This window comes from Meleagris gallopavo, chromosome 1 (genome assembly GCF_000146605.3).
Source record: "Meleagris gallopavo isolate NT-WF06-2002-E0010 breed Aviagen turkey brand Nicholas breeding stock chromosome 1, Turkey_5.1, whole genome shotgun sequence".
Classification (NCBI taxonomy): Eukaryota; Metazoa; Chordata; class Aves; order Galliformes; family Phasianidae; genus Meleagris; species Meleagris gallopavo.
Window position 1 is genome coordinate 888,383 of NC_015011.2, and position 21,728 is coordinate 910,110.

Here is a 21,728-nt window from a genome sequence, read left to right on the forward strand (position 1 = left end):
GTTGTGTTTCTGCAGGGCTCTCAGCTGACGCCTGTTTGTTGGTTCTGTTTCAGAAAGCTCCGTGCCACACTGGATGAGTACACCACCAGAGTGGGGCAGCAAGCCATCGTCCTGTGCATCTCACCCTCCAAACCCAACCCTGTCTTCAAAGTTTTTGGAGCTGCACCCTTGGAGAATGTGGTAGGTGTCTCTAGAAAAAGCCATACAATAAATTGCTCACCCTGTTTGCAGGTTTAATTCTGGCTCAGAGCACCTTTGCAAGCCTGGCAGTGATCTGAAGGTCGTATTTAAGGCCCTGGAAATAGGGGTTTAGTGTATGAATGTGAGTTTAGCACTGAGTTCTTGGTCTTCTCTGCATAGTTTTTGGTTGTTCAGCACAGCTCCCCAGGGCTAATAGCCTCAATTAAAAGTGCAGGTAACAATGGATGTCTTTGAGCGCAGCATGCACCTTCCCACAGACCAGCCAGCAAATGGAGCAGATCCTGACTACGATAAGTCTGACTTCTGAACTTAACTTTGATCCCACAAATGCTTCCACTTGATGATGTTACCCAACATTTCATCATCACCCTTTCAATGCAGCCAAGCCTTTGGGGCCGGCAGGTGTTTTTGCACGGCATTGTTTGCTCTTTCATCTCCCCAGTGCCCTGGGGAAGGCGGCTGGCCCTTCTGCTCACCTCTCCTCTCCTGTTGCTCCTCACCTTGTTTACCTGAGCTTAACAATTCCCCACAGGTACGCAAATACAAGAGCATGATTCTGGAAGACCTGGAGTCAGCGCTGGCAGAGCATGCTCCTGCACCTCAGGAGGTTAACTCAGAGTTACCACCCCTCACCATTGATGGCATTCCAGTCTCAGTGGACAAGATGACCCAGGTAAGCACAGGCATGGCAGAAATTTGGCAGAACCAGAGAGAGATGTGGCATCCTACGGTCACATCCTGTTATTCTGTACCGGAGTTTGTGTCTGCATCTCCAGGGGATGTACTTGATTTCTTCTTTCTTTCCCATGGGATGTGATGGCTCTAGTTAAATGTGAAGCTTTGTTATTGCTGCTTATTTTCTGCATACAGCAGCAGAGGTGCTTGACAGAGCTCAGGGCTGTAGGGAGCACCCCCTCTTCACAGAAGAATGGCTTGGATTGGAAAGCACTTCAAGGATCATGAAGCTCCAAACCCTCCCCCACCACATGCAGGGCCACCAATCTCCCCATTTCATAGCAGCCCAGGCTGCCCAGGGCCCCATCCAGCCTGGCATTGAACACCTCCAGGGATGGACGGGGCATCCACAGCCTCTCTGGGCAGCTGTTCCAGCATCTCACCACTCTCACAGCAAACAACTTCCCCCTGATATCCAACCTAAATCTTTCCTCCTTCAACTTTAAACCATTTCCCCTTGTCCTGCCATTATCTATCTACCCTTTCAAGGAGTTGACTCCCCCTTTTGTGCTGTTTTTCTGACCTCCCATACACCATGAACAGGGGATGCATTTTATCCTGCAGGCTGCAGTGATTTTTGAGCCTTGAGGTCAGGGAGGTGGCTTCTGCTGTACCATTTTGGGTTATCTTTCTTGGCTGTTTCTTGTGTGTTCTAGATCATTCCCTCATTTTTCTGCTAGAACAGAGGGAGGCTTGCCAATTATTTAAGATCACATCAAACTTTGGGTGAGATACTGATAGGGACTGCCCTGGAGAAGTGAGGACTCTCCTTCTGTCCAGGTCCAGCCTTTTGCTGATTGTATTTTTATGATAAAGTTGGAAATTAAAAATTTTAACATCAAGAGTTGCTGAAGTTTTCTCTTCTTCTCTTCCAGTAAAGCAACCTTTCCTCCAAAGATCTATGAGAAAAATACTAATACTTCTCATTAAAAATTAGGTTTTTCCTTTCAAGCGTGACATGTCCTTGGTCTTCAGCATCTGCACAAAGATTTAGCCAAGCCAAGATGCCCCTGGGGTTTGCTTGCCTCCCCCACCCAACACTGTGTGTTCCCATCCTTCTCTTGGCTCACTTAAATGATAAATGCTTTCACTTCCTTTCTTCCCCCTTCCTGTTTTGCAGGGAAAAAATGTGCCAACTGCTGATGCAACAGCCCAGCAACATAGGGCTGCTTAATGCTGCATGAGAGGACTTGAGCTGTGGTAAAACAAGTCTTGTGTTAGGAGTAACTCTCCTCTTTTCAGTGTAATGTGATCACCTAGAATAGCTTTGTGAAGGTTTCTCCCAAGCTATGGACAGTCTGTGCTCTTCACGTCCAGCATTGCAGTGCTTTATGTGCATATTATGGGCTGGTATATTGAAGTCCAGCCCTTCTCCTGGGACTCTGGAGACAACACTCAACCCCAGTTTCCCTGTATATCACATAGGGATGACATATTCTAGGCGTACTCTTAAAATTTTAGAGCTCTGAATGCCTGGAGGCCATCTGAGGACAGAACTGACTGCACTGCAGCCTCCTTGGCGGATTCTCACGACCCAGGAGGTGTTCCTCCTTGCAGAATTTTCAGGGAGTAAATATGGTGCGTGTGATGGTTATGAGGTAATTTCATTCAAGGGGTATAGTTTTTGCCAGACTCTTAAATAGAAGCATGAAGCAGATATGCTGAATAGGATAAGTCTGCTGTCATTTTTGTGCCACAGTAGCACAAAATACATTACTTTGAGGGAGTGGGTGATAACACTGAACTGCTAAATCACTGCAACATGTTGCATGGCTAGAGATACTGTTGCTTTTTGTAGGAATTCTGATTCCCAGAGCTTCTGATACAATTCCATTCACTGTTAGCAGTTCGAGAACCAAGCAACACAAAACCCTATGGAAACACAAAGCTTTGTGGAAACCCCAAATATTTGTAAGGACAGATGGAGCAGCACCACGAAGAGGTGTGACTATGGGAGCTACAGGTGCCTGCATGCAGGTGGTAGAGGCAACAGCTCCTCAAAGGGGAGGTTGAAAGTCTCTCTTCTTTTAATTGCTCTGCTTCCTTGTTGGTCTGGAGGGAAATAAAGGCTGAGCAGGGCTGCTCTGAGCAAAGAGCATCATTCATTTCAGCTGTGCAGGAGATAGGAATGGCTTTGGAACTCGGACCCTGGAGCTGTTGCATAGAAATATCTCCTTGCTTGTGGGCTCTACTAAGCTGATGCTCTATGCCAGAGCTGTACATGTGCTATGAAGAAATGCCTGATTCTGCTGTCTTGAGTGGAGCTCCTGCAGCTGAGATGATCTGTAGTCCCACAGCTCCCTGCTTGGAGCATATTATTACAACCTTGATGCATGCCTTGCTTTTCAATCTGCATGTTAATAGTAAAATAGTCTAAAATTGGCTGTTGAAAAGCAGCAGCAGTTCTTTCTTTGCCCTCTTCCAGTCTCAGGAGCCCCATGTGCTGCTCTTTGGAGATGCGTAGGGCCAAGAGAAGACTCCCAGCCACAGGTTTTTTGCCCTCTGGAAGCCTAATCAAGGCATTAACCTTAAGCCCTGGATGCTCCTCATACAGAACCCCTTGTTCCCAGCACTTGTCTGTGCTATGTACCGTTGCAGATGGTAGAATTGAGGTTAGTTTGCTTCCATTGATACTTGGACTACACCTCCAGTGGTCCCTTCCAACCCTCATGATTCTCTGATCAAGTTCAGTATTAAAACTGAGAAGACCAAAGGGTGTCAAGGAGATATTTCTTACAATTTCTCTCAAATTTTCAAAGCTGGAGGTTACAAAAGCCTTTCCCAGAGCTGACACCAGGATGAGCTGTGGTCTTTTTGGGGAGAGCTTTGCTTGTTTGGTGGATGTTTCATGGATAGAGGCAGCAGAACGTGGCTCCCACAGATCCTGCTGGCTGCACCCCTGGAGATGTGGAGTCTTTGTCTTAGAAGTGCTGGGGTGAGGTCTCGTTATGGCACTAATTAGAGCCATCCTCGTGCTGGAGCAGCTGATTGTCTCCCTGGTGGATTAAAGGCAAGCCCTCCTAACAAGTGCCTCGAGCTGCTGAACTCCCCAGGATGAGTAATTAATCCATCTGTTAACAAGGAGTATGGCTTGCAGATAACAGTTGTGGGAAGGAGCTTTTAACTATTTTTGCACCATGCAACCCATTGCCCTTAGCAGGTATGCAATGCAGCGAGCCATGTGCTCAGAGAAGTTGGTTTTTTTTTTTCTTTTTAATCCAAGTACACTAAAATTTTTCTTGTTAAGTAAGCTCAGAGCCCATGTTAATTCTTGTGGCAGAACTCTTTCTGCTTTGTGTTCCTGCACAACTCATAGAACCACAGAATATCCCAATGGAAGGGGACCCATTGGGTTCATCGAGTCCATCTCCTGGCTCCCACAGATCCTTGCTGTCATGCAGCAGGCAGCATCTGAATGAGCTGGTTTACAATTTCAAGCCAACAGGTTGGAACCAGGCTGTGGTTGGGATGGTTCGGAGAAACCCCCCTGCTATGGCAGAAGGTGTGAGAAGCCCTCCAGCAGTGACAAAAGGACTCCCAGGGACATTGTCACACCAGAAATGTTTTATTGTTGTTGATTATTCCAGCATTATTCTGAATTTTCCCCCCTTCAGATCTCTTTGTGATAGTTCTTGAACCTTAAAGTGTGTCGATGCGGTGTGTTAACACAGTGTGTGTCTTGCCTTATTGATCTAGTTGGCTCAATTTTGGTTTTGCTCTTCCATATTTTGTCTCTAAGCTCTTCTCTGCTGAGATTCGGGAGAAGACGGTGAAATTTTGTACATTTTCCTTGGGCATTCAGTTCTTCTCCGGTTCATAGTTCCATCAGGATGGAAACGAAATGCCATGACTTTGTGCTACCAGATGATGTGAGTTCCTAAAAACCCTCTGATGTGTTTTGTTTCAGGCACAGCTGCGAGCGTTCATCCCGGAGATGCTGAAGTATTCCACGGGTCGTGGGAAGCCAGGCTGGGGCAAGGAGAGTTGCAAACCCATTTGGTGGCCTGAGGACATTCCCTGGGCCAACGTCCGAAGTGATGTGCGCACGGAGGAGCAGAAGCAGCGGGTGCGTGGCTGTGTGTCTGCCTTCATGCTGGGCCAGGACCACTCTGCTCTCCAGAAGTGCTCTTTGTTTGCTGTAGTGTCTGTGTCATGGCATCACGAAGCCCTTGAAGGCTCACTGTCCCATCTTGAGCAGGAGGGACCTCTACATCAAGGGAAGTGCTCAAAGATATGGAGCCAGGAAAAAAAGAGAAAGCGGGTGAAAAGGTCTTTGAGGGTATCACAGCAACAGATCCTGTGTGCAGGTGATGTTTCTACCAACCTGTTCCTGTCAAAGTCATCTGCTATGGTGTGCAGATCTGTAGGCTGATGTGAGCTGGTTGGATGGGGATGAATGTCTGTAAATGGCAGCTGGGAGTGATTTTCTATTTGGTGGCTTCACTCCCTTAATTGAAGATTCCTTGAAAGCTAGAGAAACAGATTCAATTGACAAATTTGCCCTTTCCTCTGGCCAAAGGAGCTTGTTACTTGTCTGTACACAGAAATGTAATAGCACAGGGTGATTTCTGAATCTTGGGGATGAAGGGAGAGTGCTAAGTACCAGGAACCTTCTGTTTCTTCAAGAATTTATCGAAAAACATCCATCAAGATCCTGGCCCCCCAAAAAAGGAAAGCATGCAAAAGCAATAGCAGCACTGCAGTGGGTCAGAAAAGATTTTCACATTGATTCTTCACTCCTTGTGATCCTGGCAGGTGTCATGGACCCAAGCACTGAGGACTATCGTGAAGAACTGCTACAAGCAGCATGGGCGTGAGGACTTGCTCTATGCATTTGAGGATCAGCAAACACAGCAACAGACCACAACCACACACAGTATAGCACACCTGGTGCCCTCACAGACAGTGGTACAAACCTTCAGTAACCCTGATGGCACTGTGTCCCTCATCCAGGTGAGTGAAATCCTCATCTCTTCAGTCCTCCATTGGGCTCTCTCTAGCAGCCTCCCTGTCTGTCTGGAACTGGGGAGCAGAGGGGAGGAGAACCTCCCTGCCCTGCTGGCCACGCTCTGTGCAATGAATCCCAGGAAACCATTGGCCTTCTTGGCCACTGGGGCACACTGCTGGCTCATAGCTGACTGTTGATCAACCACTGGTCAACTGTTGGCCAACCAAAACAATGTTGGCTTTTTTGGCCAGCAGGTAAACCTTTGGTAAACCATTGGCCAGACAGGACACCACTGGCCTTCTTGGTCACAAGGGCACAATGCTCTCTCATCATGGTAAACCTGTTGGCCACCATTAGCCTTCTTGGCCGCCAGGGCACACTGCTTAAGCTCAAAGCAGCAGCTATGTCCTCTCTCTTTCCCACTCCCATCCCTTGCTTTCCTGTTGTAGCAGCATAGTTGCATCTGCAGCTGTATGGCTGAGAAATCCGGGGATCCAGACCTGGGTTTCACTCATAAACAGATGCAGAATTAATTAAGTGGCCACACAGCACCTTTGGTGACCTTGGGATGGAGCCATGGGAAGAAAGATGGTGGGCTATTGACTTTCTGGCTCTTCAAAGTTGAGTTCTTATGAACAAAGCTGCACATCTCCCAGATTCTGTCTTTTCCCAACTGTTAAATGGGGTAATTTCCAGAACCAATGTGACACTGAGAATGAACTAACATTCTCCAAGTACCTGGAGAAGAGTGCTAAGCAGTGTTACGAATGATAGCTGATAAGCAGGGTAAGATTTTTACCTGACTTCCATGCAGTGGTGGGAGAAGCATGACTCCCCCTACGCACCATAACATTCTCTATGGATGCAACACCTTGTCATCTGAGAGCATTTGAGTGTCCCTTTGCTTGTCCCTTTACTCTGCCATTTTCCTTCAATATCTTGTTGAATTCCATAGGTTGGCACTGGTGCCACAGTTGCCACACTGGCCGACGCCTCCGAGCTGCCTACCACAGTTACTGTCGCACAAGTCAATTATTCTGCAGTGGCTGATGGAGAGGTAAGGATCTGGGTCGTGCACATTAATGTCTTCTGCCACTAAGTGGTCGCAGAACAACAAGCCTTGCTTCCCCACTCTGCAGTGTTAACAGTTAAAATACACGTGAGCACAAGACAATGTGAAGTTTCATATAGAAAGTGTTGAAGCATTTGGATTCAGGATTATACAAATGCAAGTATGGCAAAAGCCTGAATTCTGAATTTCATGCATTTTTTTGTTATGTTCTGTTTGTAATTAATCTTGTGAAATCTGCTGTAGCAGAGATAGCTCAGGATGTTCTGTGATTTTTGGGACGGACCCATAGGAATTATTGTGTCCAGTGAATCGTAGAGTATCCCAAGTTGAAAGGGATCCATAGGCATCATCAAGTCCAATTTCTAATGACTTAATGAATGATGCAAGTGAATGCTCATCTATTTGTGTTGGGTGACTTCTGTGTGCTCTCTGAATGCTGACAGCTGTTTTGTCAACTCAGGGTTAGGAATGGGATATTTCAAGCCTGTGTTTAGCAGAAGGTATTTCATGGCTGTGGGCAAATGGTGTGATTCTTTGGCTGCTGATCTCTGGACAAAATGAGAATTGATCATTTTCTGCAGCTTTCGGAGGGATTTGCAGGTTAAGATGTGAAGAGAACTGCTTAAATGCACATTAATGTTGAGACAACGTAAGGAACCAGGATTTCTGGCAGGGGAAAGTCTGGTTTGTGTTGTATAAATGGAGCTTTCCTGGCGACAGATGGCAGCACAGAACAGCTTTGTTCTGAACAAGACCCTATTTCCATCCCAGAAGCAGAGGGAAGCAGCCTGGCTGTGATCTTGAAGTACATCAGAGCTGCTTTGAGGATTTTTCAATACCAGCTCTATCTCTTGAGATCTGGAAGAAAGCTACAATAGAAACGAAAGGAGCCCAGGCATCTAGTTCCTAATTGAGAGAATTTTCTTCATCACCTGCTAAGGCATCCTTATTAGTGTGTTCAAGGCTGCTAGTGACCTGGAATGTTTATGGATGAGAATAGAGGTGGGGAAGGAAAAAGATCTTCATCTTGGTAGGAGTGTCAGCTGATGAGCTTTTATCTACCACTTCTCAGTCATTTGATCCAATGCTTATTCTGTGTTCACATCTTAGTCAGTTTTGTGGCCATACAGTCATGAAAAACGAGCAACTGAGACTGGATGAATTCGAAGCAATGTGAAACTATCAATGTAAAGGGAAGTAGGGGAATTAAGTACCTGAAACAGATGAACAGAATATACTCCATGTGCTATTTCCTTTAAGTGCTTCACTGCAGTAAAAGGAAGTCCCAGCTGCGAGCTCAAGTGGGGTTGTGCCAGGTGCTGGCCATAGGAACCCATTAATGGCTGGGAGATGGTTGTAGGGTCCACAGTCTCACTTGGACCACGGTTCTTCTCCTCCGATGCTCTTTTAGCCCTGTTGAAGTCTTTGGGAGAGAGTCAGAATTCTGCAAACACCTCTTGGAGTCATCTGGCTCCTTCATTTTGGGAAGCAGCCACCCATTGATGGGATGACATCCAATCCAAAGACCTTCCTCTCTGTTTTTCCCCATAGGTGGAGCAGAACTGGGCAACGCTACAGGGGGGTGAGATGACCATCCAGACAACGCAGGCATCAGAGGCCACGCAGGCGGTAGCATCGTTAGCAGAAGCAGCAGTGGCAGCATCTCAGGAGATGCAGCAAGGAGCAACTGTTACCATGGCACTTAACAGGTATGCGTGCACTTCCTTCTAGGTTCTCATCTCATGGTAAAAAGTCACAATGCACGGCCCCAGTAGAGGTTTTTCCTTAGCAAGCTCCTGGTTCAGCCTGTGCCCAGGTGTCTGTAAGATGGTTCTTAGTTTCCACTGTAATTGTAGAAGCATGCTGAATGGAAATTTCCTGCAAGAGGAAAAGATGGGTTAGCTGTACTCTCCACGTGATCTGATTTGTACAGCAAGGGTCCAGTTACAGTGCCTGTCAAGACACAAATCCATGATGCTGATGGTTGGAGTAGAGGTCCAAAACAGTGCTACGTGTGGATCATAAGTTATCAAAGCAGCCACCTTGATCCTGGAAACAATCAATGGTATGCTTCCAAATGCTCTCAGTATTTAAGGGAGCTTATAAACAGGAGGGAGAGTGATGTTGTATATGAGCAGATAATGATAGCAAAAGAGGGAATGGCTTTAAACTAAAAGAGGGGAGATTTACTCAGAGGCAGAGAGGCCCTGGCACTGCTGTCCAGAGAAGTTGTGGGTGCCTCATTCCTGAATTGGGACCCTGGGCAGCTTGAGCAACTGCGAGCTTCCAGTCCATTGCAGGAGTGGGGCTGGGGTTGCTTTGGGGTCCCTTCCAATCCAACCACCCTATGGTTCTGTGATCTTCAAGGTCTTTTCCACCCCAAGCCATTTGATGGCCTTTAAGGTCCCTTCTACCCCAAATTGTTCTATGGCTCTGGGATCCCTGAGAACCCTTTTAACTCAACCACAATACGATTTGAAGAAATTGCTATTGAATCACAAACACACTAAGAACTACTTCTGTTTGTGATCCAGATCCAAGACCATCCAGTATGTTTTCTTCTGCTACCACATAAGGCTGATTGATCAAGCTTTATTACTAATAGTTCCACTGTAAAAAATTGCCTTTTAAAACCATGTGAACTTTTTAGGACACTGTAAGAACAACAACTTGAGTAACTAGTTATGGAGCTGCTGGAGAAAGCCTTGAAACCCACTTGCAGACTTAAAGTCTGGGATGAAATAATTTCATCCCATCTCTAATAGCTTTAGCTCTTGAGGTCATGATGAATGGTTCTTTTCCTGTGTTAGCTGAGGAAGTTCAGAGTCACAGAATCATAGTTTCTATAGATTCCAGAATCATAGATTCTACAGATCTAATAAGAAGAAATGTTAAAACTGAAGGGAGACTCCTGGAAGAAAGAAATGGAAGAGCTTTCCAGAGACAGCTGTGTGTGCAAGCTGTGCTTGTACTCAGTAGGGGTTTTATTTCCCAACTTGTTGCCACCCTCTTTCCTTAATGATCATGAGCTGAGAGCTCACCTAGGTGATGGGCCCTCAAAACCCTTCCATGTGAAAGGGACATACTTTTTGTTTTATGCAAAAAGACCAACTAACAGCAAAACTTCACTTCTTTTCAGTTGAGCAGATAGAAACTGCAGTTCTCCAAAGGTTTGCAAGACTCACGTTTTGTTGGTTTTCATGGAAGCAGTGAAGCTCATATCCCTGATATAAATACCAAGTTCCTACAGGGTTGGACAAGAGCTTATCAGAAAATAGGAGATCAGGAACTGATAATCTGCAGTTTCCCTTATCTAAGTCATTGCTCTGGTGGGTCACATATCAGGTTAAACAAGTTCATGTTTTAGTTTTCAAGTGTTGCTTTTGGAATTTGTTGAAAATATTGCACTTTCCTCAGCCTTTGGAAACAATCTTTTGAATCTGACAGTTCTCAGGAATCAGAAGCCTTCCACTTTGTATTTAATTCAGGGCTGCTGAACATATTTTGATTTTTCCAAGTGAAGGAAAGAACTCGAGAAGACTTGGGCTGTTTAGAAATGAAAATCCACCTTGAGTGAGTTCAGTTGGAAAGTGTGCAGCATCCAAGCAGGAAATTAGGTGAGAGGAACAGTGAGTAGGAAGTACTTATAAAACATTGGAGTCCATTTTATCAGAGAGTCATAGAATCGTGAAATATCCTGAGTTGGAAGGGACCCTGGAAGTCTATGAAGTCATGAGAGAACGAGAAGGGAGCAGTTATTTTCCATTTTGTAGAATCATAGAATCATTAAGGTTGGAAAAGACAACTAAGATCAAGTCCAGCCCTCAAGCCATCACCACCATGCCTGTTAACCAAGTCCCTCATTTCTGGCAACGTCAGACTTATCAGCAAGACTGAGGTGGTAGTTTTTTGGACAAGATGTTGGGGAAGCAAAAAATAGATACAAAAATGGGCTTCAAAGGGGTCAAACCTGATGGTCCAGATGCTGTCTGTGCCGTGTGGAAATCAATACAGTGCTGACTGCTGGAAGCTGAGGTGTAGGAAGGGAAGGATTGTATATGGATCCTAAATACCTGATACTGGCTGCTCTCACAGCAGGGTTGCTGCATTAGAAAGGCCTTTGGTATGACCTCATTTGTACAAAGAAACTCAAGCACACCATGCTTAGCTACCAATCACTCATTAAAAAGAATTATTAAACCACGTGGCTGGGGAGAAGCACTGTATCTTGGCTAAATTGAGAGCTGCTGATGTGTTCCTGGTGATGGTGAAGTTCTGGGCAAGGTAAAATCAGTAATGAAGGTGGAGCTGTAAAATCTGGAAAGATTCAGTGGCAAAAAAATGAGTTTTGTGCCCAGAACCAGAGTCAGGATGGAGCCGTGTGATGGAATGTCCTTAGATTGTCCAGAAGCTTTTTGTAAAGGCCAGACAAAGGGATGGATATTCTGGTAGGCAAGCAGTCAAAAAGCCACTGGAAGCAGCTTATTGCCATGTATTCCTCCTCAACTGTGGATTTCCCATTCTGAATAACTTCAGCTGGTCGTAATAAGGATCCCTTCTTGCTGTGTTCGTTCCATTGACATCAGGCAGTGCCTGATGAAAACGGGTGCTGCTGGAGCAGTGTGGTTGGTTTGCCTTTCTTCCTAAATCTCCTCTCTCCTTTCCCATGCAGTGAAGCAGCTGCCCACGCCGTAGCCACACTGGCTGAAGCCACTCTTCAGGGTGGAGGACAGATCGTCCTATCTGGTGAAACCGCAGCAGCAGTAGGAGCACTCACTGGAGTCCAAGATGCCAATGGTAAGGCTGCTGGAAAGCTGTTGTTTTGTTTTTGTTTGAATTTTATTTTTGTTTTCTGTCTTAGAGTTTTTCCTCTCTATTTTTAATGTCAAGTTGTCCCTAGTAGAAAGAGTTCTGTGGGTTATAACTTCGACAGCCTGGAGCTGAATGGTAGTGTTGATCTCTTGTTTGTTCCCCATAGTGCTGGGGATTTGCTGTCCTCCTCCTTTAAGGCTCTATGGAAGAAGATTGCTCTCATTCTCTCTTTGCACAGTGTCCAGAACTTGGTCAATACAGCTACTTGGTGCTGTAGTAATCTCATCTCCAAAATGCTTTGCTGTAGAGTAGCAGCAAATATGACCAAAACTTTATTACTCACTCATTTCCTTCCTTTCTTGAGGCTTTTTGCATGCTTGGTGGCTGCTCTTGAACAAAGCTTTTGTGCTTTACTGGCAGATAAGTCATCCAGTAGCAGTCAGGTTGCTGCCTTTTGCTTTGTTTTCCATCTTGTCACCACTGCACTGTAAGCACTGCCACTGCTTAGTTGTAGGGAGCTATGTAGTGTCTGTAATGTTTCTTGCTTCTTATCTCAATATCTGTTCAGCCAAGTCTGGTGACTTCAGTAGTCATTCAGTGTCAGCTCAGTGTGAATAAAATGGTGTGTTCATGGAAACTGAAGGTGACATTGGAACACACATGTGTTCTGGATGGTGATCATCCACCTCCTGTATCTCTCTTTACGCTATATAGTGGATTATTTTGGTGGAATAGAAGGAGGAGCATCACGGGTTATTTGATGGAGTAGAAAGAGGAGCACCAAAATGAGGATGAGAAGGGTGAAGTTGACCAGATGATGTTCAAACTCAACTTCCAACTCAAATGATTCTGTGATTGTAAGTTGTAAGGAAACGTTGCCTTGAGGGCAGGGTTATTTGGGCTCTCGTTGCCTAATTGTGCAGCCAGGTGGCTTCTTGCCTTGTTGCTTTGCTTGCCAAGCAGATATCTTCCCCTATGAGACCTCAAGTTGGCTCCCATCAAAATCCTCATCACGTGGGGTATGTGCTCACTGTAAAACATCAACATTTAGCTGGGGATATGGAGGCCAGAGTGTAACTCATGGTGTTTAGTTTGATGCCTCTTGCTATGCAGTTGGCCAGCCTGAAGAGGGAGCAGAAATGAAGGGAAAACTCATTCCCAGGAGCAGGGAGTGCATTGGATACGGAGAGTGAAGCTGTGCTGTATTACACTTTGCCATCAGCAGAGCACAGTGGGGAGAGGTAGTGTGTCTGTGTAGGAGGAAGAATCTGCTCCTGGATGCTCAACCCCAGCAGCTAACCAGATTTGTACAAGCACGTTAGGATCCTTGAGCAATCTGCATCCCAATTCCCTTTGGTCCACTTTTAAAACACGTTCACAGTGTGGATTCCTCTGGCTGCTTCCTCCTAAACCTGAGTCACTCACCAGCATTAATACCACTTTAATGCAAGTTGGGTGGATTGGGTTTTTTTTTTTTTTTTTTTGTCCTTTTTTTTTTTTTTTTTTTTCTAACAGCACTGTTGGAAATCAGATGGGATTTAGAATGCATTAAGGGAAGAGGCTGCAGCTTTCCCTGTGCCCGCAGCCCCGCTCCCACCTCCTTCGATCCGCTCTCCTCCCCAGCAGCATTAAGGGGTTGCTTTGTGGGCACAGAGCCCCTGGAAGCGCCTTGCTGGTGGGCTCGTCACCTCACCAGCTCATGTATCTCCCTTAGGGATGGAGGAGACGTTGGGTATTTGTTCCTCTGTCTCAAGCTGGGGGTGGAGGGCGGATGGATTTCCAGCGGCGCTGAGGATTTTGCTGCACCAAGGCTTTGGGTGTGAGGGTGAGCATCGCCCTGGGCACCTCCACTTGGCTATGTGATGCAACGGGAACCAACAAGGAGATGAGGGGGAGGGATTTGGTGCTATCAGTTGCAGGAGGGAGATGGGGAAATGACTCCTGGAGCTGTGGTGGTATGAACTAGCAAATAGCCCTGCTTGCTGCTGCTGGCAGGATCTTCATTTGCCAACGTTTTCAATTAATGCATCTCCTTGGGAGTGCTCTCACCCTCCTGTAGGCTCTTTTGGGGGGATTCTCATCCCTCAACTATAAATTTTTCCCCATCTTATCAATGAGGAAACTGAGGCAGTGGTTGAACACATTTGGTAGCAGTCAGGTAAGGTGTTGCTCCTTATTTTAGCCTCTAGATATAATTACTCTCTGACTCGTTTTATTCTATCTTAGTATATCTTTCCTATTCATCCTCTGGCTCGTGAGCAATATTAAGTGACCCAAAAGAACGAAACTGGCTGAAAAGAGGCAACTTCTGCATGTTCCTATCTTGGAATCAGGATGCTGGGAGGGATGACTGTGCTCTTTGAGCTGAGGATGTTTGCTCTGAAAGCAAAGCATTAAAACAGTGTAACATCCAAAACAGGTGAATGGTACTGCAGGAGAAGCTGCCTGCATATTGAAAACGCTCTGCTGAGAGGGGACTGTGCACTCTGGGTGCTTTCAGGGTGTGCTGAGGAAGGAAACCTGATCAGCCCTGGGAGGAGAGCAGACAGAGCCGTCCCCATACTGCAGCCTTTTGTTCAGGATCGATCCGAGCTGAGGTCTGAAAGCTGCTTTGGCTGCAGCCTTCCTGATGTCATGCTTCAATATTGATGAAGCTCTGTCCACGTGGGGCTGTGCCACCCCATAAATATAGCACCAAGCAGAATCCCTGCCCCAAGGATGCCAGTGGAACAGCCTCAGTGCATGGGGTTGTGACTCTGTTTTGGTGCCATGTGCTGCTTTTTGGACACTCTGAGATGAGTGTTGTGCTTCAAGCTCCTTCCTCCTGCTCACCCCAAAATTCACCCCCATTTCTCCATAGGGAGATGTGCTCACATCGGGGGTCAGCCAGGATTATCGTGTCGTGATGAAAGCACACGGAGAGCATTAGGGCTGTGACATCAGCAGCAGGGATTAGCAAGCTCCAAGCAGAAGGAAGACGTCAGGGCAGGAGCATACCTTGCAATTAGCACAGGATAAATGATCCCATAGCAGCATTTTGGGTGACAGGACCTTGCTGCATGGAGCAGGCGATTCCTGCAGCACGTTCAATAGCTGGAAGGCTGCTGGCAGCAGTGGGTGCCAGGTGCAAAGCCATCCCCACCCTCAGCTGAAGGGCAGATGGGAGATGGGAAACCCTCTGCAAAGGGCCCTCTGGGTGAGGTGGTACAGGAAAGCAGAGGGAGATGCATGGGGTATAGCCAAGCACTGTCTGTTCTTGTCTGGGACATCCTTGCTTTGAAATATCCTTGCTTTGGGATGCCTGGGGACAGAGAGGTGCGGCCCACTGACTCTTTTTTCCATGAGAAAGAGGATAGGCAGAGGCTCAGAGGCTGATCTGCTGCAAATGTCAATCTCCTTTGAATCAGTAATAAACAAATTTCCCTCCCAGATCTTCTACTTTTTGAGGAAAGAGGATCCAAATGAGCACTAATACTGGCAAAGTGCTGCTGAGCATATGAGTGGACCTGAAGGAAAGGGCTGAGCTCTTTGCAGCACCTTTCTGGTGAGAGCAGATGTATACTTTTTAATGAATTTAACCACAATCTGAAGGAGAAAGGAGGAAGCACAGTTTTGCAGATGTCACCCAGCAGAGGAATGGTGTTACTGGGAGCAGGGTGGATGAATTCCTGAGCAGAGATAAGGAGAGGTGTTTTCTAGAGGACAAATTCCTTTGTACAAGCAAATTATGGTCCGAGTTAAATACGTTACCATAAGTATCACCTCCAGCAGGTTTATCCTCTTCCAGACCCACACAGCTCTCTGTTTGCTTGGAGCCCCACCAGATCATTGAGACCCACTGCCTTTGGCACAGCTTAAACCCACCGTGGTGGCCCTCCTGCATTCTGCTGCTGTCCTGCATCTCTCCTGGACCCTAATCTTTGCCGTGTGACGTGGGGCTTTGCTTGGACATCTTGGCTGATGATTAGGATTTGTCTGCCCACCAACCAGGGCTAAAAATAGTGGCTCAGACATCTCCCTCTCGTGCTGTGCTCAATGCTTCTCCTACCAGCCAGGTTCTGCTACACCAACGCAGGGACCAAGGCTGCTCCCAGCACACGTTTGGTCCCCTTTGTCTGAGTTGGATGCCTCGTTGCTGCCTTTAGGGCATCCTTTGGCTTATTGCCACCGTGGTGAAGACATAAAATAGTGATTTTTGGGTGCAGTTTGTCTCCTTGAGTTAGTAGGATACTCATATTGTTTGATTTCTGGGAGAAGACATTTTTATAAGGTGTGTGTCTTGGTCTCCTCTTGGCAAAGAGAGGAGTGCAAGGAAAAGCTGTTTTGGGTTTTGTGGGTTCTTTTTGCTTTTGCTTTCTTCGTTTCCTTGTCCTTAGGGATGTGGTTTAGTGGGCAGTATTGGTGGTAAACTGGACAGTTGGACTTGGATGATCTTGAAAGTCTTTTCCAACAGTAATGACTCTATGAGAGGGCATAGTGGGGATGAGTTGATGGTTGGACTGGATGCTCTTTTCCAGCTGTAATGATTCTGTGATTCCTTTGCACAAATCTCACATGAAGTCTGATTTTTTTTTATTTTTTTTTTAGCCCCAAAACACATTTGAGCTCATAAAGAAGGAGGCACGAGGAAATCTTTGGCTTTATCTGTTGCTGTCCCTAAAAGATACCCCAACATCATTCCCACTGGGGAAAGCCAACTTCATTAGGGGCAGAGATCCGCTGCCAAGTCCTTTACTATTGGATAATGTTGAGCATTTCTTTGGCCCCCATTGGTTTCAATGAGCTCCCATCCAGCCAATGAGCCTGACCCCCATCTCCCAGCACCTCAATGACCTTCCAGCAGCCCCAGCACCTCCCAGCTCCCCTCCCTTGGTGAGTTCTGACATCCATCCCTGCTATCAGCAGTTGGGACTTACAGGCTCCCCAGCTGTCACTGCCCTGCTTTAAGCACAGGCCATTTACCTTCCACGTGTCCTGAATTAGGGGAAATGGACAGGAGGGCTGGGCCTGTTTAAAAATTAAAGCTGATTACAAGGCATTAACATTACATTTAAAGAAATAGCAGCCCTTCTCTTCGGGCATGGTTGCAATATGTTCCCTTTTGTTCTGGGCTTGGAGAGGAAACAGGGCTGCTATTGACTCTGAGCTGAGCAGGGCTTCTTTAGCTTCTCTTCTCAAATTTACAGCTGTTTGATGCCTTCTGCTGTCCTCTAAAGCAGTTTTGCTCTTGAACTTCCTTCCCAGTTTTGTGCTTATAGCAGAAAGCTGAAACTCTCAGCTCGTCTTGAATTCTTGTTGGAAAATTCAGATTAGATGACACTGTCCACCCATCTGCCTTCTGAACACAGCATTTGGAAGCTCCTATTTGGGGGATCCCACACGTGTTCACCGTAGTGCCAAAATGCAGGCATCCTGGGTCAGTTGGAAAGAAAATTTTATCCTTTTTTTTTTGGTGGTCGTGCAAGAGCTGGAATTCCCCCCACCTGCTTTCTGAATTTTGCTTTTGGAAGCTCGTGTTTGGGGGGTTCCAAACTGCTTTAGTCTTGTGTTCATCTTGGGGCCAAATGCAACCATCCTTGTTCTGTTGGGAAGGAAACTTGATGTCTTGAGGCTGGATAGACAAACATTTCCTGGTTGGTTTGCCACTCTTCCCAGTGCAGGACCTGGGATGTGAAATGCTGGAATGGGCGGTGAAGGAGCTCTGCATTGGGATGGGCTGCACCTCCTCAGCACTGTGCTGCTTTATTTATAGCTCTTGCCCTAAAGGAAGGGGCACGGATGGAGGCAGAACAGCAGCTCTGTGGTGCTGCTTGCTCCTCCTGACCCTTAGCAGATGTCGGTGAGTCGTTGTTCCATGCATCCTTCTCCATGCCCACCTTCAACCAGAGGCTCTGTGGAAAGAGCTGCACTTGCAGTGCTCCTCTGTGCCCACCCCCAAACTCCAACCAGAGGCTCTGTGGGCAGAGCAGGTCCTCTATGGGGCTACTGCTGCCTTCTCAAACCAGAGCATGGCACCAGGGGAAGGACCATGTGCTGGAATCCCACCTGAGATTCCACTTCACCCTTCCTGGAGCAGAGCAGAGCTCACACTTTGTCCACTGCATCTTTGCACCCTGATCCCAGCTGACCCTGCAAGTTGGGATGAGCAGTGGGTGATGATGCAGAGCACCTTGAACATCTCTCAGCTCAGATTTCAGCTCTCATCCTACTTGGAGCAGCATTCCCTCATCCCCATCCACATAGCGACAGGTGAGCGCTTTGTCTGTGGCCACATTTCCACTTTTCTCCCTGTAGCAGCCCTCTGCTACCCCCGTGCTATTCATGGGTCTGGGGGAGTGAGTGAGCACAGAGATTACACTGCATCAGGACAGATGGAGAGGGGCTCCTAATCCCCCCTCAGCCCTGTGTCACAGCAATCTGCTGTTTCATGGCAGCAGGGCTCAGTCCCTTGCCTTACTGACAGGTAGCCCCATGGCTACGAGGTTAGGACACTCTTCCCTGCTGGACTTTGGGGTCTGAGTGATTGAACAGAGGCTTGCCTGACTCCAGGGCAGCACCAAGCTCCAGGGTTTAATGTCTGTCAGCGGGCGTAGGGTGTAACCTGATCCAAATGGGAAGCTGGCTGACATCCCAGCAAGCTGTCGTAACGACACAAGGCATTCTATGAAATGATATGGGGGTTTGTGAGCCTCCCCCCACCACTGGGCATCCCACTGCAAGGAGCAATACCCTATAAGCTATGCCACAAAGCTGTGTTTTCCCAAGCACGGCTCTCCTGAGCACGTCAAAGCATGGTTTGTGGGTCTGTTTGCTTATGAATTCAATAGGTTTGTACATTAGAGCAAAGTTTCCTCCCTGTTCTATTTCTGAGCTGTCTAAAGGATGGTTTCGTGGCCGTATTTATCCTCTCCATTGGTTCTCCGTAGCAGGGACTTGTTGCAGAGCTTAAAAGCACAGCCCCATCTGTCTCATGCCTCTGGGGCATAGTAAAGAGCCCCATCCTGAGCCGCTCTCTTGCAGCCATGTGCTCATTGCCCACCAGCCCTGCCAGTGGCAGGATGATGGAGATGGAGGGTTTTAATTCATGTCCCCAAGAGGCTGCACCGGAGACCTTCAGACTTCTGTTTTTCCAAATATATTTTTTTTCTGAGTGAAACCCATTTCCTCAGCCATGCTGCTCTGGTTTTTGGGGTTGAAAAGCTGTTTTCTTGCCGCTCCTTTGAGGAAGGATTCATTTATTTCTTCTTTGAGGTGGCAGTGGATGGCGTGAAGGCTTGGAGAGTCAGGCTGATGGCAATTTGGGTGGCGTTGCACAAAGGTTTGATGGCGCGCAAAAGAAAGAGGTAAAGCTATCCCTGTAAGGAGCCTATAAGGCAGAACCATTCCTCTTTGCCATCTGAGCAGGAGGGAACGCCATGCTTTCCACCTGCAGTCCCCCTGGGAAGTGAATCGAGGGCGGTGCGCTGTCCCTGGCGGCCCCCTGTCTCCCAGTGACCTTCTCAGCTCCCGAAGACAGCTTGGCTTTGCTGTAAAGCAGCTCATGTGACAGTGGTAATCCGCAGCTCGTCAACAGCTGGGCAGGAAGATTGCAGGGAATCGCCCTATTTTCCTGTGCTGCAGCCTCACGCCAGAGCAGGATGATGCCTTCTGGGCTCTAGCAGCAGGTTGGAACTTATATACTCATAGCACTGCAAAGCTTTCCAGGAGCACACGTGCTTCTGTGAGTCAAGGTAAAGCTGCAAAACAAGTTCCAAGAGAGGAAAGAAAGCCCAACACTTTGGTCTGACATGACTTCCTACAAATCTTTTTCAAAGATGGAGTTGAAGTTGTTCCTCCCACCCCCATGGTATCCTTGGGTTGAGTTTATTCTCTAATGTGTATAGATTTCTTTCTGTATTATGTTTTCTGGTGGTTAATGTGGACTCCTCTGTGATCCAGGGGGAGGACTGCAGTAGACCCGTGCCCATTTGGACTCTTTGCCACATGCCCAGCGGTCTGCTTGGAGAAGACACAGCCTCTAAGAAGGGAGAGAATTTGATTTGAAGTGAATTGTGGCTTTATTTGTTGCTCACAGATCATAGAAAACTTTACTCTTTGTGAGTTTTCCTCCTTGCTGTCAGCAATTTGCCTCCATTCCTCCTATTCCTGCAGGAAGGAGAGGTGCTCTGATCAGGTCAGGAGCTTTGTCCCCATGTCATCCCTTCTGATTTCTCCACCAGAAACCACTACCAGTGCTCTTGTGGTGTCGATATGTTGTCCACCAGGACACGGCCTGAGACAATCCCTCATTTCATGTCAGCCCTCAGAAATGGCCATCTGTTCCCTCTGCCCTGTGGTAGCTTTGAAGGAGAGCCCTCAGCAGTGAAAGGCTCTCTTCTATTCCCCTGAGCTGCCTCATCTCTTCCCTTCAAAAAGGAAAAAAGAAAGCTCTGTGCTCCCGAGCATTAGGGGGCTCTAATTGGTGTGTGCGTGATAGGGCTGTTGCATTTAAAAGGTGAACATGGAGCTAATGGAAACAGTTTTATTGCTGGTGTAAATATAGCATGCTCGACCCCTTTGAAGCCATAGGGATCAGCAGACAGTGGTGTTCGTATTCAGTTCTGCAGCATTCAGATTCAACCTGCTGGATGCTTCCTATTGCTCTTACCCCAGGTATGTCATTGTGTCCTTGGCTAAATCCTCTTGGAGGACTTTTGTATGGTTTTAGTGCAAAAAATAAGAGTCTAAGTCACTCTTCTAAATAGGAGCTAAGCATGGAGAGATTTGAGGGCTGCAAATTAGCGGTCATGTGCATGAGGTTGGACTGGATGATCTTATTGGCCTTTCCAACCTTAATGAGTCTATGATTGATTCTATGCAGTGAACAAGGATTGGACTTTGCGGGTTCTCCAGCCACCTCCTCCTGCTCTCATTCATTCTGCCTTTCCTGGGAGCTGAGAGCAATGGACGGACCATTGTGCTTGGTCCAGTGGGTCCCCTTGCACCCAAGTCTGCAGCAGGGATGCTTTTGCAGATCCATTTTGTCGCCAGAACCCATCGTTTTGATCCCATTCGTTGGCCATGAATGTGCACTCTGTTGCAGCAGCAAGGTTCCTGCTGAACGAGTCAGCAAAGCGCTGGGAAAATGGTTTTTAGCTGAAGCCAGAGCCTATCTGGTTACATATCACCTTACTGCAGAACAATAGCTGCTTTATACTCCCATGTGCTAAATGCTCTGTAGTGTATGCTAATGTCCGTGTTCACGTGTGATCTATGGGGCAGCGTGCTAACTTGGGAAACTCATTTAGATCCCAGCCCCTTGTAGCCCTAAAATCACACCAAGCTCCTCTTGGAGACCAATGAAGACTCAATGAATCTCCTCACCGCATGCTCTGGGGACGCATAGAAACGCCTCTTTGGCAGCCACTTCTCATTCATTTCACATCCCTGGTTAGTGGAGAGCATTCTTGGAGGTGGCTGGAGCTTCCCCAGGATGGATTTTCTCCATTCTGTGTTTCTCTTTGGACCTCTCTGGTCCAATTAAACCATTCATCTCAACGTTTGCCAACTGCACTACAAATATCTGCAAGCATCTCACTGTGCCTCCCACGTCTGCACATAATATCCTGTACAGAGTCAAAAATATTCAAGTTACAGTGCCTAATATTGGGGTATTTCTTACATGTGGATAATGAATTAAACCTAGGCTACAAGTGTTTTCCCTACCCAATGCCCCCCATGACTGCAGCATGTGTTCAGCCTTTTACACTTGCATTTCATTGTCAGGCATCCTAGCAGCAGACTATTCAGGCTACAAGTGGAGCCTAGCAGAGAGTTTATCAGGTGAGTGGCTTTTCCTGGTGGTAGTTGTTGAATATTGGGATCTGGCTATCATTGGCACAGCCAAGATGGTTTTGGTTCCTGACACTGTGGTGTTTCTTGGGGGGTGAAAGGGCTTTGTGTCTCTTTTTCTTCTTCTTT

General features: G+C 47.0%; 1 protein-coding gene across 4 annotated transcripts in view; it reads left to right on the forward strand.

The window, feature by feature from the left end:
- NRF1 (nuclear respiratory factor 1) overlaps window positions 1–21,728 on the forward strand; it is a 41,068-nt gene that overhangs the window by 11,621 nt on the left and 7,719 nt on the right. For 3 of the 4 annotated variants that reach the window (XM_019612891.2, XM_019612914.2, XM_019612834.2), the window contains 8 exons: window positions 54–180; window positions 734–874; window positions 4,844–5,002; window positions 5,692–5,889; window positions 6,840–6,941; window positions 8,508–8,665; window positions 11,629–11,753; window positions 21,534–21,590. In XM_019612891.2, coding sequence (XP_019468436.1) covers window positions 54–180; window positions 734–874; window positions 4,844–5,002; window positions 5,692–5,889; window positions 6,840–6,941; window positions 8,508–8,665; window positions 11,629–11,753; window positions 21,534–21,590 — 1,067 coding nt within the window. The remainder of the gene's footprint in view (window positions 1–53; window positions 181–733; window positions 875–4,843; window positions 5,003–5,691; window positions 5,890–6,839; window positions 6,942–8,507; window positions 8,666–11,628; window positions 11,754–21,533; window positions 21,591–21,728) is intronic. The other variant, XM_019612865.2, reaches the window with a different exon arrangement.